The sequence below is a fragment of the Callithrix jacchus genome, chromosome 10, assembly GCF_049354715.1.
Source record: "Callithrix jacchus isolate 240 chromosome 10, calJac240_pri, whole genome shotgun sequence".
NCBI classification, from domain to species: domain Eukaryota; kingdom Metazoa; phylum Chordata; class Mammalia; order Primates; family Cebidae; genus Callithrix; species Callithrix jacchus.
In genome coordinates, this window is record NC_133511.1 from 97,145,001 (window position 1) to 97,160,673 (window position 15,673).

Genomic DNA, 15,673 nt, shown 5'->3' on the forward strand with positions numbered 1-15,673 from the left:
GAATTAGCTCAAGGGTAGTTAAGTGGTGGGGGAAAATCCCCCATATATAAAAGCAAATGAGTTTTTAAAGAATAGAAAATAATCTGTAAGATAAATTACTTCTGAATTATCCAAGTGAAAATTAAACTTAGCTCTTGTTAACATTTCTACAGAAACATGCATTTTGATTAAGTCAAACAAACAACAGGAAAAGACCTTAAAAGCAGGCATAGTCGTTTATCTGTATACTCACAAATACTTTTCTTTTTTCGATTATCAATATTTTTTTCTTGCCTTGTTTGCATCATTTTTTTTAACTTTATTTCCCATTATTCATAGAAAGGCTTTCTATCTAAGGCTGAATTGAATTACTGCTTACTTCCCTCTGTAAAGTCACTTCAGCAAAGAGTTACTCTTTGGAGTTAGGTCCTCATCTCCAATCTACATCCCTCAGCTAAAGCAGTCTGTCTTTGGCTGCCCCATCACCACCCTAAGGCACGTAGAAAGAGGGCTCTTGCTTTGCCCAGTCTGTTCACCGAGCTCCTTTTCAAATTGGTGAGGAGGGAGGTTTGTGGAAGGGGGAACTAGATGTATCAAGCAACTCTGTGAAGCCAGTGTAATTTGTAAATTTGCCATAAAGTTTTAAGTGAGAGTTGGAGTGGGGGTTTTGAGGGTTAGCATGCTTTCAGAAATCAAAAGGAAAATGGGAGTTTTTAAGGGCTCTGATACTTAAGATTTTTTTCCTAAATTTTACCAAAGCTATTAATTAGCAATTAACATAATTAAAATATATTAAAATATTCATGACAATATAGTCATTTATATACTTAAACACTTAAATATATAAATAGGCAAAACACACATAACAGCACTTATCAAATAATACTACTTAATATCACCTGGGAGTTCATTTAGATTTGAAGCAAGTGAAATATACAGTTCCTAGGAGAGTGCACCTTTATCTGCCCATAAAGAGTGACAAAAATCACTGCTGTAATTTATACTTTTTATTCATTATGGAAAGCTTTTATACACATGGTAGAGAGAAAGCCTCACTTCATTTTCTCAAACCAAAAAGATACTACCTAAATGCCTTTGTATAAAAGCTAATGCAACATGACAAAAATAATATCTTAGCCTTCAATGTACATTGAACTGGTAAAAGAAGTTAGGAACAGTTTGGCAAAGATAAAACGTAAAATTAATTTTCATGTTATTTTCTTTATGTGCACATTCATACAGGTAGACTTTGTCAGATACCTGTAGTAAAGAAGAACTTGTTCATGCATACAGAACAAAATAAAATAAGATTAAAAGCTCCAGGAAATCAGCCTGCTTCAAAAAACCATTAAAGTGTGCCTATCCCTGAAGCTTTACAAATGTGTTAATTGTCGTGTTTCAGTCATGTAAATATGTTTCAGCATAAAGTAACCAACATTTCCTGTTATAGAAGCAGCCCTATCTGGGGGTGTGGGGGTAGGGAGGGATGCAAGAGGACTAAATAACACACTGTAATGAAACCTGCCTTTGGGCAGCACATGCTTCGGTTCTGAATGCCCAGAAATACTTTACTGACACTCTAGGCTGCCTAGCAATGGGGATTTTCTAATTCTGGCTAGCTTGACAAAGTAAATACAACTATTGAACATAAGGCAGCTCCTAATAAAAAACAACAATTCCCCCTTGTAAACACCTACATTTGGCCCCATTAAAAATTCTTTCTTCATACCGAGGAACTAGCAGACCCTTAAATGTGGGGGTCTCAAAGTAACTAGAGAGTAGTTGGGAGATTTAATGCTGCCAGGATGTTTTACATTGCCATTTCCACCGAGCACTTCATACCCCATCTCAAGGCTTTGTAGAGTAATGTTCTGCATACACTGTGGGGCATTATGCAAGCAAACACATTGGCCATTATGCTCTGAGGACTCATTTGTGTACAGCCAAAAGGGAATCAACTCGTTCATGTATGTGTTAGACACAAATATATATGATTGCCACATTTCCAAGAGGAATGTTCATTGAAAGGTGCCAAGTTTGAAAGTTATTAATATTTAGTGGACTGACATTAACATGGTAACTTGAGCAATCTGGTGAACTGTCTGATTTCTAAATTCCCTGATTCCTGACTTTTCACATCGTAGCATTCCTCTATTCCATAAGCTGTGTATCAGTCAGACCTCTGCCAATCCTTAAATTGGATTGTGGATGTGCTGCAGGTTTTAAAATATCTAGGATTTAGGGATCAACCTCAAATGTGCACACATATTTGTCTGCTAACAGTTACTAAGTAGAAGCCTTCAGATTATAGTAAGAAGCAAACATTAGTTTGAATTCTGGTAGACAAACACAAAGATATTGTTACCTTTTGCCACCTCTAGAGTAGTTTCCGTATAATATACTTTAAAAGAAAAATGAGGATTAAAAAGGAATTCTAATTAGTAGTTTGAATTTCTAAAAGACTTTTTCAAGCTTAACATTCAGATCTAAAAACATTATATGTTCCTAAAAAATCTTAGTATTCTTAAGCCACCTGAGGGGTAGTACCCAAAATATTGCTCCTGAAATGTCTCCCCGCTTATGTTGGGTAGGAAAGGGGCTTCCTGGGCAACACAGGCTTGAAGTACCTGTTAAAATAACAGTCTATCCAAAGAAAGACCCCAATTCTCTTCCATTTACGGCAGTAGCAGCAGCCGACGCTAGATCTCAAGCCATCTCTCAGTTTGGCCCTGCCGAAGCTTCATTCAAATTCTACACACTCTGGAGCTTATATGCTCCTGCCTGTATTGTGTGTTCCAGAGCCATACAAGCCTTGGGTTAAGCAGCAGTTGGAGACCAGCAAAAATGTTGCCAGTGAGAAACCCAGCTACACAATTAAGGAAAGATGAGTACAGAAAAGTCAGTTGGGGAGATACCAAGCGACCCGTTGAGGCAACATTGCACAGTCAGAGGATCACAGGGATAGCAGTGACTGTGTGTGACTTATCCATCCCATTCCTTTATCCCAGACATGATGCTGCTGGGGGAAAGGGGGCTGGTCAGGGAGAAGGCATCTTTCACAGTGTTCTGACTATCCAAGTACGGTTTAACAATTCAAGCTGCATTACTCAACTATTACCTAAATGACTTTTTTTTTCAGTTCTACTCATTTTGGAGTATTAATGGGAACAAAATTTACAAAAAAATAGGAGAAACTAAAAGTAAAAGATACTGCTTTTAGTTTGCATAAAAAGTAAAACCAAGCCGAGCATGGTCGCTGACACCTGTAATCTCAACACTTTGCAAGGCCAAGGCAGGAGGATTACTTGAGCTCAGGAGCTTGAGACCAGCCTGGGCAACATAGTAAGATGCCCATCTCTACAAAAAATTTAAAATTTAGCCAGATGTGTTAGCACATGCCTGTAGTCTCAGTACTTGGGAAGCTGAGGCAGGACAGAGTGAGACCATGCCTCAAAAGAAAATAGGAAGGAAACCCATTTTAAGAATTCCAGGAATAATCTAGTTTGTTCTTTGTCAGTGCATAAAATAAGGGAGGAGAATAATATAACTCATACACACACATCTTAAATGTCTGAAACAAAGGAACATTGGGACTGAAACATGTGGTAGGTTTGTTGCTCTGTAGCCAAAAGATTCCAAGTCACATTTTAAAAGAATTACACTCAGCAAACCATCCCCACAAACAGTAGAAACTGCTACAGTTTCTCCTTCATGGACATCTCACACAAGGCTCAACTCCTACACCTGGAATCTTCTTTTGGGCAGTCACAAGATTAAGAACCACCACTCCCCACAGACAGTGGGAGTCAGTAGCTAGAATGTTTCTTCAGAATCAGAAGAAAGCAGAATCCAATAACCAGTATATATATCACTGTGGAGGGAATTCTGTCTTTTGTAGAATATGCATGTTTGCAGCAATTGTTGTTTTCTATTATTGCAAATGTCCATGCATGACTTTGTAAGGATATGGGTAAGATGGCCCTGGTATTCATAGAAATAAGCTCACATCGCTTCCTTGCTACCCCTTGCCCTTCAGGATTAGATCCAAGTCACTTACCACACTTTAGAAACTCTACAATATCTGACCACTGCCTACCCAGCCAAACTTCTCATAACCACTCCCCTGCTCATTGACTATTCCAGAAAAGCTGACTTTTTTTGTCTGCCTTTCAAGCATGCCAAACTTATTCCCACCTCAGGGTTTTTCTATTTTATTCCCTTTGCCTGGGACTTCTTTCCCTGGGTCTTATGAACCCTTCTCAAAATTTAGGTCTTAGCTCAAATATACTCTCCAGAAAGGCCTTCCCCAACTGAAGTAGTACTCCCAGCCAACATCATGTCACCATGTTTTGTTTCCTTAAAAGCACCTCTCACCATCTGAATTATTTTCTTTCTTTTTCTTTCTTTTTTTTTAAGACCAAGTCTCACTCTGTCGCCCACGCTGGTATATGGTGGCATGATCTCAGCTCATTGCAACCTCCGCCTCCCGGGTTCAAGTGGTTCTCTAATTCTCCTGCCTCAGTCTCCTGAGTAGTGGGGATTACAGACATGCACCATGATGCCTGGCTAATTTTTGCATTTTTAGTAGAGACTGTGTTTCACCATTTTGGCCAGTCTGGTCTCGAACTCCTGCCCTTAGGCCTGCCCTGGTCTCCTAAAGTGCTGGGATTACAGACATGAGCCACAGCGCCTGGCCTGAATTATCTTTTTTTGTTTGCCCTCCTATGTGTTGTCAATCTCGCCTTGAGTCATCTAAGTATCTGTGTATTGTCCCTCCTAATCTTGAGAGTTCCCTGAAAGCAGGTGTCTTGCCTGCCTGGTTCACACTATTTTGTCTCTAGTGCTTAGAAAAGTTCTGGCACACAGAGTATAAACTGAAGCCAAACTGCCCAAGTTCAAATTCCAATGAAATACACTGAAGTTGCAACCTCACTTCTGCTCTTTTCCCACAACTAACAGCACATGATCCACATGATCCACAACTAACAGCAAGGGAAGTTTGAAAATGAAGTTTTTATTCAGAATTGTTTTATATTCAAGGGTTCTGCTACTAAAGGAAAATAGAAGAGTAGATATTAGAAAAAAAATTATCAATCTCTGCCAAAGGTCACTTACTCCCTCTCCAGGCATAAATGAGGAATCCTACTGGCTAGAAACTGCAAAAATTCTCTGCCTTGGCAATCAAGGACTTTAGCCCAGTTTGTAGCACCCAGGTCTCTCTGGAAGAAACTCCTTCATCCATCATCCCTCGTATCCCTCTAGGAAGTTATTCCTTGTCAATTATCAGCCAGGGCTACACAAAGTCACCATTGGAGAGTATGCCCATTGGGAGCTCCACAGTTTTTACAGCCCACTTATTGACAGACTAGATTTGGGGACCTAGGATTACTGTAGAGGCTGAGTAATGATAGGCTTTTGACAAGGCTTGTGGTTTCTTTAGCAATACAGTTTCCTCAAGACTTAGAAGATTCACAGTCTATTTGCTTCCCTTTGGTTCCACATGTAAGTAATCACAGCCAAAGAGCTTGTCTAGGCATAGTTCTAGGGTTCAGTGGTAAGAAACAGATATCACCTAGTTATCTTATGCAGAGGGAAAATTTATAGAAGAAAATAGGGAATTAGTGAAATAATTGGAAGGGCTGAAAGACATTGACATCAAACTGGCCACCAGGAAAGCCACTACCTATACCATTGTCAGGCATAGGTACCAAGGTGAAGAATTGAGAGACTACCACTGTAGCTATTAATTGAAGGCACACACGTATGGGGCTGTACTCTGGGGTTAGTAAATCCCATGCCACCGCTGCAACTGCTTCTTGAACCCCATGAAGCAAACAACCGGACACAGAAACAATGATTTGGCCTCAACTTCCATAACTCACTCTCAGCTGCCATGAAGCTGTTGACTAGTCCCTGGAATCCCAACACACACATACACACACACACACACACACACACACGGTCTCCACAACAGTGTTTACCAATTGCAGTATTTAAAGTAACCATAAGAGAGCTCTTGTTTCTCTTCCACTTTTTCATTCTAGTATACATGCATCTAATTTGATAAACCTAATGCACATCTTCCTAGCCCCTGATTATAAGAGGACATACCAGAAGACAAGATGCTTTCTGATGAATGCTGAGCACCCATTCCCCTTGTTCATCGTGACATTGTAAGACTTCAGTCTTAGGCCAAGCATGGTGGCTCACGCCTGTAATCCCAGCTGCCCAGGAGGCTGAGGCTGGAGGATTGCTTGAGCCCAGGAATTCAAGACCAGCTGGGCAACATGGCAAAACCCCATCTTTACAAAAAGTACAAAAATTAGCCAGACATTGTGGCCTGTGCCTGTAGTCCCAGGTACTCAGAGGCTGTGGGAGGATGGCTTAAGCCAAGGAAGTTGAGGCTGCAGTGACCCATGATTGTGCCACTGCATTCCAGCATGGGCAACAAAGTGAGATTGTGTCTCAAAATAAATTTTTTTAAAAGACTTATATTCTGGCCTCTCTACTCTACCCTTATCTCACTCTTTATCAGTAGCTACCTTGAAGCCATCTAAAATAATAGACTTGAGTGGGAAGGCAATACCCTTAATCTTTTTTCTCTGAGGTGGCTCCCATTTTCTGACCAGCCATTTAACAAAGTTATTTAATGAAGGCTTAGGGGCACCGACATCTGCAAAGGTTGTCTGCCTTGGTATGCAGGTGTAGAAACAGTTGGGTATTTTCAACCTGTGGGGCCCCAATTGCCAAATTGTTAATCAGTTTAGCTTGTGGGCTGCAGCTAGTTCCCTTCCAGCTCTTCTTGCAGATTCTGTAACTCTAGCCTGAGTTCATCTGTCTTTTATAAGTGAATTTCCTTAAAGTGGCAAGAAGCTACCAACACACCAATATTCTGAATTTCTCCAGTGTTCCATATAGATCCACTGATTAGGAGGGAGGAATTTCATTCTCCAGGTTATCACAAGCATAACAAGGCTCACAAGCTTTCTACTTGGCAATACTTTACTTCACTGCCCATCATGCGGCCACTAAGCCAACATACATTTAGGTAGGTTGTAGAACTTCAGTGCTTCTATTGTCGGGTACCAAATTCTATATAAACAGAACATAGGTTAGGCTGTTATCACAGAGATCCAAAAACACAGTGGCTTAAGTAATATAGAAGTTCATGTGTCTCTCACGTAAAGCCCAGTTAGATGACCCAGGACTCTTCTGGTGGCCAGATGATATCAAGAGTCCCTAGACCCATTCTATCTTTTCGCTATGCCCCCTCAGCGAATAGCATCCATTTTGTGGTCCAGAATGGCTGTGTTAGCACCTACCCTCAAGTCCATATTTCAGCAAGTGAGGAGAGGGATGATAGATTTATCCCTAACATTCAAAGAGCCTAGAGCAAGAATGCAAATAAAGGACCACATCATTATTATATGCCTCAGTACTTTAAATTATTAAGCCAACAAACTATTAAATATGTTTTATCTTCCTTCCTTCACACATATACCTCCCTGAAAAGCCAAGTTTAAACTTCGTATCAGGGTTCTACTCTAGAACATGGAGACACAGGGAGAACTGGCCTACATACAGCCTGCCTCCTTCTCTTCCCACCCCTGACCCCTTACTGCACACAAGGGAACATTCACATATGTTTGTGGATGCCCAGCTTGCACATCCAAACTCTGTCCCCACAAACAGCCATCTCTTGGCTATTTTTTGGGCCCCAGGTTATACACACATACAACACAGTCCACCCTTGAGGAATATGGGGGAGAGACCTATGCAGGCTTTGTAGTCCTTTGGACAGGGAATTCTGAGGTTATGAGTACCCAGAGCATGTTCTATAAAGAAAGGCAAGCTGGACGTTGTAACCAATGCCTGTAATCCCGCCCAGCACTTTGGAAGGCCAAGGCAGGCAGATTGCTTGAGCCCAGGAGTTTGAGACCAGCCTGGACAACATAGTGTGTCCTTGTCTCTACAAACAAGTTTAAAGACCGGGAGGGGTGGCTCACTCCTATAATCCCAGCACTTTGGGAGGCCAAGGCAGGCAGATCGCAAGGTCAGGAGTTGGAGACCAGCCTGGCCAACATGGCAAAAACCTGTTTCTACTAAAAATACAAAAATTAACGGAATGTGGTAGTGTGTACCTGTAGTCCTAGCTACTCAGGAGGCTGAGGCAGGAGAATTGCTTGAACCCACGAAGCAGAGGTTGCAGTAAGCTGAAACCATACAATTGCACTCCCAGCCTGGGTGACAGAGAAAGATTCCATTTCAAAAAAAAGAAAAAGTTTAAAAAAAAATCTGCTGGACTTGGTGGCATGTATCTGCAGTCCCAGCTAGTTGGGAGGCTGAGGTGGGTGGCTTCAGCCTGAGAGGGGAAGGCTGCAGTGAGCTGTGATTGCGCCATTGTACTTCATCGTGGGCAAAAGAATGAGACCCTGTCTCACACACACAAAAAAAAAAAAGAGAAAAAAAGGAAAGGCATAGGATCTAGAAGCACATCTCCTTTAGCCCTGTAATTCCTCACCCCATAGGATGGGGTATGGCCAATGGAGGTGTGGATCCAGACTCAGGGCAGGGGATTTCTTGCCAAGATCTAATAGCAATTTTAAGGGAAAGGATAAGTAGATGGTTCCTCCTCTTTAAGGAGCTCACCCAAAAGTTAGCCGTAGCATCTCTGCTCAAGACAGCATGACCATAACTTAGTCACTTAGCCTGTTTTCTTGGCAAGGGAAGCTGGAACTGTGGCCTCTGTTCTGGGAGCCTATGTGCCTCACTAACTAAGAAATTCTTAAGCTCTCTGACAAGGAGAATAGATACTGGGAGTAAACTGGCAATCTTTGCCACAGACACATGCCTTTTCACAAATCACACTTTTGTTTAGACAAGTGAGTTCTTCACAATCTGCTTTCAGAGAGGTGAATTTAGAGACAAGACAATACTGTCAGTTATAATTGACGGTCAAAATAATTGCACACCTGAGCATTTTTCAATGGACAGCCAATGTGCAGTGTTCCAGCACTGAAATTGTGTCTAATTTTCAGATCAGTCAGGAAGAACCCAATTTATTTTTTTTATTTAAAGGATATAGTATGATTATGACATTCAATAAAATTCAATTAAAGTTAATCATTTTAATCTTAAACCCTGGGCATGAATTGGGCCTCAAACAAAAACTTAAACCTAAAACCTGATCGTGTTTAGGAGAATCTGCTCCGGAAATATTAAACAGCTACCAAATGTACACTTGTCAATCCACAAAGAGCAAATATTTGGTGCTGGCATTCTCTCCACTGGCCTATTCATATATGACAATAATGCAAAATTCAGCAGATGCATCCTCCACATTTCAAATCCTAACCAGATGTAAAATTATTACAATATAATATTACATTGTAATAATATAATAATTAGAGAGTAATACAAATGTAAAAATATAAAACATAACGATTATATAATAACATATAACATTGATTTTTTTTTTTTTTTGCAAGTTTGAAACAACACTCTGAAGTCTTGTGAGGATATCACAGCAATACTATGATGATCAGTATAGTCTGTCTCCTCCCCTCCATCCTCCTCCTTGTGACCCTGAAAGGAAATCTGTCTTTCCGCAAAGGAAGGAAAAATTCTCTGTTTATCCATAGAGCAGGGGAGATTTTAGACACAGTACTTTTGTTCCCACTCTCTGGACTAGTGAGGTTATCGAGTATGCATTTTTTGGTCAGAAACCAAGACTGGGACCCCCAGCAGTCAGCTGTAGATCACATACTGAGTGAATGCTTCCGGATGGTGATGATTTTGCTGTGGCCCTTCTGGAAACTGGCATGCCACTAGTTGTCTCCCAATATGCTTTTACTCCTTCTTCCATAGTAATAGATTTGCTACACATTTTTACACACTTCTAGAAATTTCCCAACCTCCCTTGCAGCTAGGTGTGGCCATGTCTTTGTTCTGGGCATGAGTGGAAGTGATGTGTCCAATTTTCAAATCTTGACTTCTTGGCCTCTTCTCACAAGCTAAGAGCTAGCAAGAGTATCAGCCTGGTGGCCAAAAGTAAAACACCTTGTTGAGAATGTCAGACCAGTCTGCCCCACTCTGAATTGCTTGTTTCTGGACTGTAAATTGGGAAATAAATCAACTGCCTTTTATAAGCCATTTTTGGAAGAGGGTAGGAGTGTCTCTGTACTATAGCTACTTAGCCTCTACCCTAATTCATTCCCTACCACTTGGAGCAGTTTAGAATAGACTGTGGCTGCAGAAATCAGTACATATCATTCTGCAGTGAGGGCATCACACAGCTTAAAGCCTGCAGTGGAATAGGATGGCATGTCTTTTGAGCATCTTTTTCCTCCCCGTTATGAAAAGGGGGAATATGCTTTTAAAATTCGAGTGGGAAAGCATCTTCTGACATTTCCTTTATTCATTGTTTTGCCGGCAGTGAAGACATGTGCAAAAGACAGGTTTTAAAAATAAAATGGACCCCAAATTGCCTCCTTAACACAGCCACGCATATATACGCTGGTCCAGAAGCCAGACATCTGACATGCCCCATTTTCATCCCTGCCTAAATAGGAGGAAAAAGTATTTAGACTTTTAAAATCTCAGAAGCAGAGACTGCGATTGCACCTTCCTTTATATGTCTTTAAGGAGCCACAGTAGTGAGTAAATGTATAGTAAATACTCAGATGCCAGGCAGACTGAGACCTGGTGGCTACGTCTGATGTGCTGTTGCTATTGTTTCTATTTATATTTGTTCATTATGTTTATAGATTCATTTCCTTGACCTAACAAACTACTTGTTTTTGTCTTGTACCATATGTATTTTTATGAACCACCTCAGATCCTTTTTGTGGAGCGAGAAGAGATATAAATAAATTAGCATCAAACTTGATAGTTCACAAAACACATATACATCTCATTTTATTCTGACAAGAGTCTTACGAGGGAAGAATCATTCTCCCATGATAGATGAGGACACTGAGGCTTAGCCAGCTGAATTGACTTTCCTGAGGTCACATGGAGAGTGGGTAACAGAAGCAGGTATCAAACTGTCACTCTCTGCCTCTGTGTCCAGTGTCCACAAGTCCTGGCCACCTCTGTTAAGGGACCAGTTAGAACCTATGTGTTCTAAGGTATTTATTTTATAAGGTTTTTTCCTTTCCTTTTCTTTCTTTTTTTGTTTGTTTGTTGTTGTTGAGGCAGTTGCTAAGGTATTAAGGTTTTTTTGTAGAGATGAGGTCTCACTGTATTTTATTGTCCAGGCTGGTCTTGAACTCCCAGACTCAAGAGCTCCTCCCACCTCACGTTCCCAGAGTGCTGGGATTACAGGTGTTAACTACCGTGCCTGGAAAGTTTTCATTTAAATTGGCAGTGTTTTAAAGAAAAATGAAAAAGATCTATTAGGAATATTCTGAAATAGTAATGCTTATTTCTGTGATCCTGAGCAATACAAATTGTAACTTTTCAGGAAATGTCAGAAACTTTAAAAACGTTTAATATAAATCTCTAGTCATCTGCTAAGGGTTAAAGTGTTCTACAAAACAAACAGTGCCTGATGGTTTGGTCTTGGCAAAATGTGAAAAATATAAATTGATTAAACTTATTTTAATGAGTATTTACCTGCAGTTTGTCTCAAATCCAGGTGTAATCTAGATTCATTATCTTGCCCCTTCTGTCTGGGAACTGTAAGTGCTGAGCCCAGGCCTGGCAGGCTGGAAGAAAAGGAATTAGGAAGGGAACTGTTGAGCCAGGAATTCCAATTCTATAGGATCAGTTTAGCCACAGACTCAGAAAGAACAAAATATAGACATTGGCTAAGCCTAGCAAAGAGACGGAAAGGCAAGTAGAGGGGAAAGAATCTTAAAGTCCAGCTCTCCTCAGTACCCCTTGGAGTCTCAGAGCAAATCACTTCTGCTGCTGCTGCTGCTTTATCATGACCCTGGGCTTCCCATGGGCCTAGGGGTGCCTTTTGGCAGGAGTTTTCATAATTTGCCAGAGTGTTTTGCTAGCCTCACTGTTTCCCTCCTTGCAGCATTGATCCAGTGGGATTACGGCAAATCACCCCGGCCTGTGCAGGAACCATGGAAGTTGTCACACCTTTCCCAGATCCCTTTGCCTACACAGAAATCATTGTTTTATTCAAGGCATTAATGGAAAAAATAGGCAGGCAGCCAGCCAGCCAGCTATCCATCTCCTGCATCACACAGTCTCTTCTCCAAGAATCTGAGAAAAGAAAATCAAGTGGAAAAATTTCAGCTTGAGATACAAGATATGGTTTTGGTTTTGGCCCTTGCTTCAGAACCCCAGGTATAAAATGAAAAATAGGAGTATCTTGATTTGCTGTCGAGAATAATATGATTTTTTTGTAGTGTGATTTTTATTTAAACCATTATTCTGTGAAACCTTTATATACCCTACAGCCCTGCAGTTTTAAATCTAAAGGAGGTCACCATGCTATGCACAGTATCTTGCAGCATATTTTTTCGGAAGACAGATCTGGGGTACAGCAGCATCTGAACATTTACATGTCAAGTGTGTAAATGCTTTGGAAGCCTCAAAGGAAAAAAATCCCTGACACACCTGGCAAGCCTGGAACCTGATCTCTCGTTCTTCCTCGCTGTTTCACATCGCACTGACATGGTGCACAGGGGGAGGCTCAGAAAGAAAGAAAACAAAACCCACTGCTTGAGAATTTAGATTGCATAGTAAGCTCATTCAAGTAATAATCAACAAAAGCAGGCAAAATCACACAGAGATTCACATATTTCCAAGAGCCATCCTTGGGCTTTTTCAAAGGGCATGAGTATACAACTAGCTTAACAATGTAGCATTTGGTTAAAAGCAGTTAATTCTATTACCCCTAAATTTTTATGCTCAGAAGTCTCACACGAATGATATTTGACTTTACTTCAAAGCCATTCAACCTGAAAGATTTCCAAGCATGTCACATGTCACATTTAGCTACTTTTGCTCTGAAGGGCTTTCAGCCAACTGGCTCACATTCATTGCCTAGAAAAGCAGAGGCAGAGAAATGCTTAGCCAGTTCACAAGCAGATAGGTAGGCTGCTGAAATAAATTGTATTATGCTTGTTCTAAATAAACCACACAAGTTTCCTCATTTAGATTATCACAGCAGTATGACCCTTAACTAAATGCATCATGTAATCATAAAGATATACTGGTTCTTCTGTTAAGCAAATCTCCATTCTTCATGTCAGAATCCAGTTCATTACTTCAGACCTAGCTAAGCTTCCAACCCCATAAAGCTTTTTCCTATTCTTCTTCTCCAACTATGATTTCTGCTTTATCTCTGCCTTTCTTGTATATATAACTTGGAGTGTTCACTGTGAGGGTTACTTGTGTGCTTGACTTATGTTACTGGATTATAAGGAAATGAGTGTGGAAGGAACTCTGTTTACGTATCCTTTCAGAATGCCTTGCTTCAAGTGGATTCTCAATATTTGTTGAATCCAATTCATTTACCAAACAGCCTAATCACTATCTAACCTCACATGTCAGGTCCCAACCAAAACTATATACACACATGTTTCTTTATGGTAATTTTCCTTTTCAGATAACCTTCAGATCATGCGTGTATCCTCGTCAGTTTTCCTTTGCTCATTAGCAGTAACTACAAGATCTTAAACATTAAAACTCAGGCGTATAATTAAAGATCTCTTTCCTTCCTGCTTCTTCACATGAACACTGATAGAATTAACCCTACATAGACATTTGTAACCCCAAATTTTAGAACTATGCCTGCCTTTTAGATTCCTGAGCCTTTCTCTTTTTTTATTTATTTATTTATTTATTTTATTTTATTTTATTTATTTTTTTTTTGAGATGATTCTCACTCTGTCACCAGGCTGGAATGCTGTGGCACAATCTCAGTTCACAGAAACCTCCAACACCCTGGTTCAAGCAATTCTGCCTCAGTCTCCCAAGTAGCTGAGATTATAGGCAACTTCTACCACACCCGGCTAATTTTTGTATTTTTAGTAGAGATGGGATTTCACCATGTTGGCCAGGAAGGTCTTGATCTCCTGACTTTGTGATCCACCTGCCTCAGCCTCCCAAAGTGCTGGGATTACAGGCTTGAGCCACTGTGCCTGGCTGATTCCTGAGCCTTTTCATGCTTTTGTTTCTGCCTGAAATCTTTCCTGGAACAAACTAGAACATAAAGAAATGAAAGAATTGCTTAAAACAAAAAACAAATATATCTGTATTTATGCTGTTTTATCATTCAAGAAATAGATGTTTAATTAGTAAGTGGCAAGCTGGGTTCCGTGGATACTAGAAATAGTTCTGTATGGAGATTATTGTATGACTGCTACAGCTTTCCTTGACCTTCTTGACCTTTTGACATCTTCATTTATCATGTATTTGTATAATAGTATCTTTCATCCTAGATATATTTGTGTTAAAAAAATAAGTATAGGCGGATTGAAATCAAGGAAGAATATTTTTTCATAAATTCTTTTTAGTTTTAAATATTTTGGTCATGTGCACACAGCTTGTGTTTACATGACAATAAAAAGCGTTTATTCAAGAAAGAAACTAACTGGAACATGTGGACCACAATATTTTGACCAAAAAAATATGGTTCTACACTTTTTCATCTGTTTTCCCTCCCCATATTGGAGGGAGTTTTCCAAATGAAGGGATTCAGCTAGGTCGTCTCCAGGTCAGTTCTCCTCTAGAAGGCTCTGCGTAGTCAGCAGTAGGGAGCCCTATATGCTGCCTTGTCTTTAGCCTTCCACACCACTTTGTGTCTCACACAGCAGATATGTTCCTTTAAGTTTGAATTTTTATGAAATAAATTTTGTGAGCTGGGAGCACTGAGAATTAAAGGAATTTGATAGAGATTCTTTTGAAAACAGAAAAATGTTATTTTGAAATAAGAATGTTTCTCCCTAATTACAGTAACTTCTGTAATTGTGGTCAGTTACTGGGTCAGCTTAAATCAGCCTGTACCTGCAGAAAAACAGTTGGGATGGGTGGGGGTTGGGAGGGTGTTCAAAGCAACACTATACTTTTGAAAACATGACCGAACATTATGCGTAGAAACAAACTTACCAAGATCTGCAATAGATGCTATGGCTGACTTACTGGTACACATGAAAAAATCCACCCTCTGGTTGGTATAATTTTTTTATGTTGTCAATATTTCTGTGGACATTTTAAGTTCCTAGAGAAAGTATAACCTTGAAAAAGAATCATCAGGTCAACTAATAGACAAAGAGAAGCAAGTATTCATGGGAATCTATAATTGCTGAAATGCTGCATTTAATTTTTAAAATTGCATGTTGGAGCCCTGGCAAAAAAAAACAAAGCCAAAGAGAAAAACGATATCCACCATAATTTATGCACTGTTTTTCAATGATGCTTTTATTTATGTGCTTACATGTGTTCGTTCACTTCTACCTAAATGAGAAAAGATCTTAATACATTTTGGTTTGGACACTGAAAATGTTCCACTAAGATTCCTGGTACAGTTTCTGCAATGGCTGTAATTTGTAAAATCCAGTAGGAACAGGAGGTGATTATATTGGAATTCAGTCTGAAGAATTGTTATAGCAGGAATTTTATATGCAAGACTAAATGCTGATCAACAGAGCATAATATTGTATTCTGAAGTATGCTAGCCAAAGGAAAATTAATTTTTTTTCTTTTTTTCTTCTCCTGAAATCTTCTGCCA

At 39.9% G+C, this 15,673-nt stretch overlaps 1 protein-coding gene and 1 long non-coding RNA gene across 9 annotated transcripts in view; one reads left to right on the forward strand and one right to left on the reverse strand.

Moving 5' to 3' along the window:
• LOC128929038 (uncharacterized) overlaps positions 1-536 on the reverse strand; it is a 40,776-nt gene extending 40,240 nt beyond the window's left edge. For both annotated transcript variants that reach the window (XR_008474932.2, XR_008474931.2), the window contains exon 1: positions 233-536. This is a non-coding gene — a long non-coding RNA (uncharacterized LOC128929038). The remainder of the gene's footprint in view (positions 1-232) is intronic.
• ELP4 (elongator acetyltransferase complex subunit 4) overlaps positions 1-15,673 on the forward strand; it is a 274,144-nt gene that overhangs the window by 252,907 nt on the left and 5,564 nt on the right. For 3 of the 7 annotated variants that reach the window (XM_078340780.1, XM_078340781.1, XM_078340782.1), the window contains one exon: positions 1-8,260. This exon is cut by the window's left edge and continues 3,919 nt beyond it. The exons of 3 other annotated variants lie outside the window; for them this stretch is intronic. Coding sequence is in view for 1 of the 4 variants with exons in the window: in XM_054241468.2 (XP_054097443.1) it covers positions 12,008-12,013 (6 nt within the window). In the remaining 3 variants the exon portion in view is untranslated. Of the gene's footprint in view, positions 8,261-12,007; positions 15,646-15,673 lie in introns of those variants that run through there. One more of the 7 variants, XM_054241468.2, reaches the window with a different exon arrangement.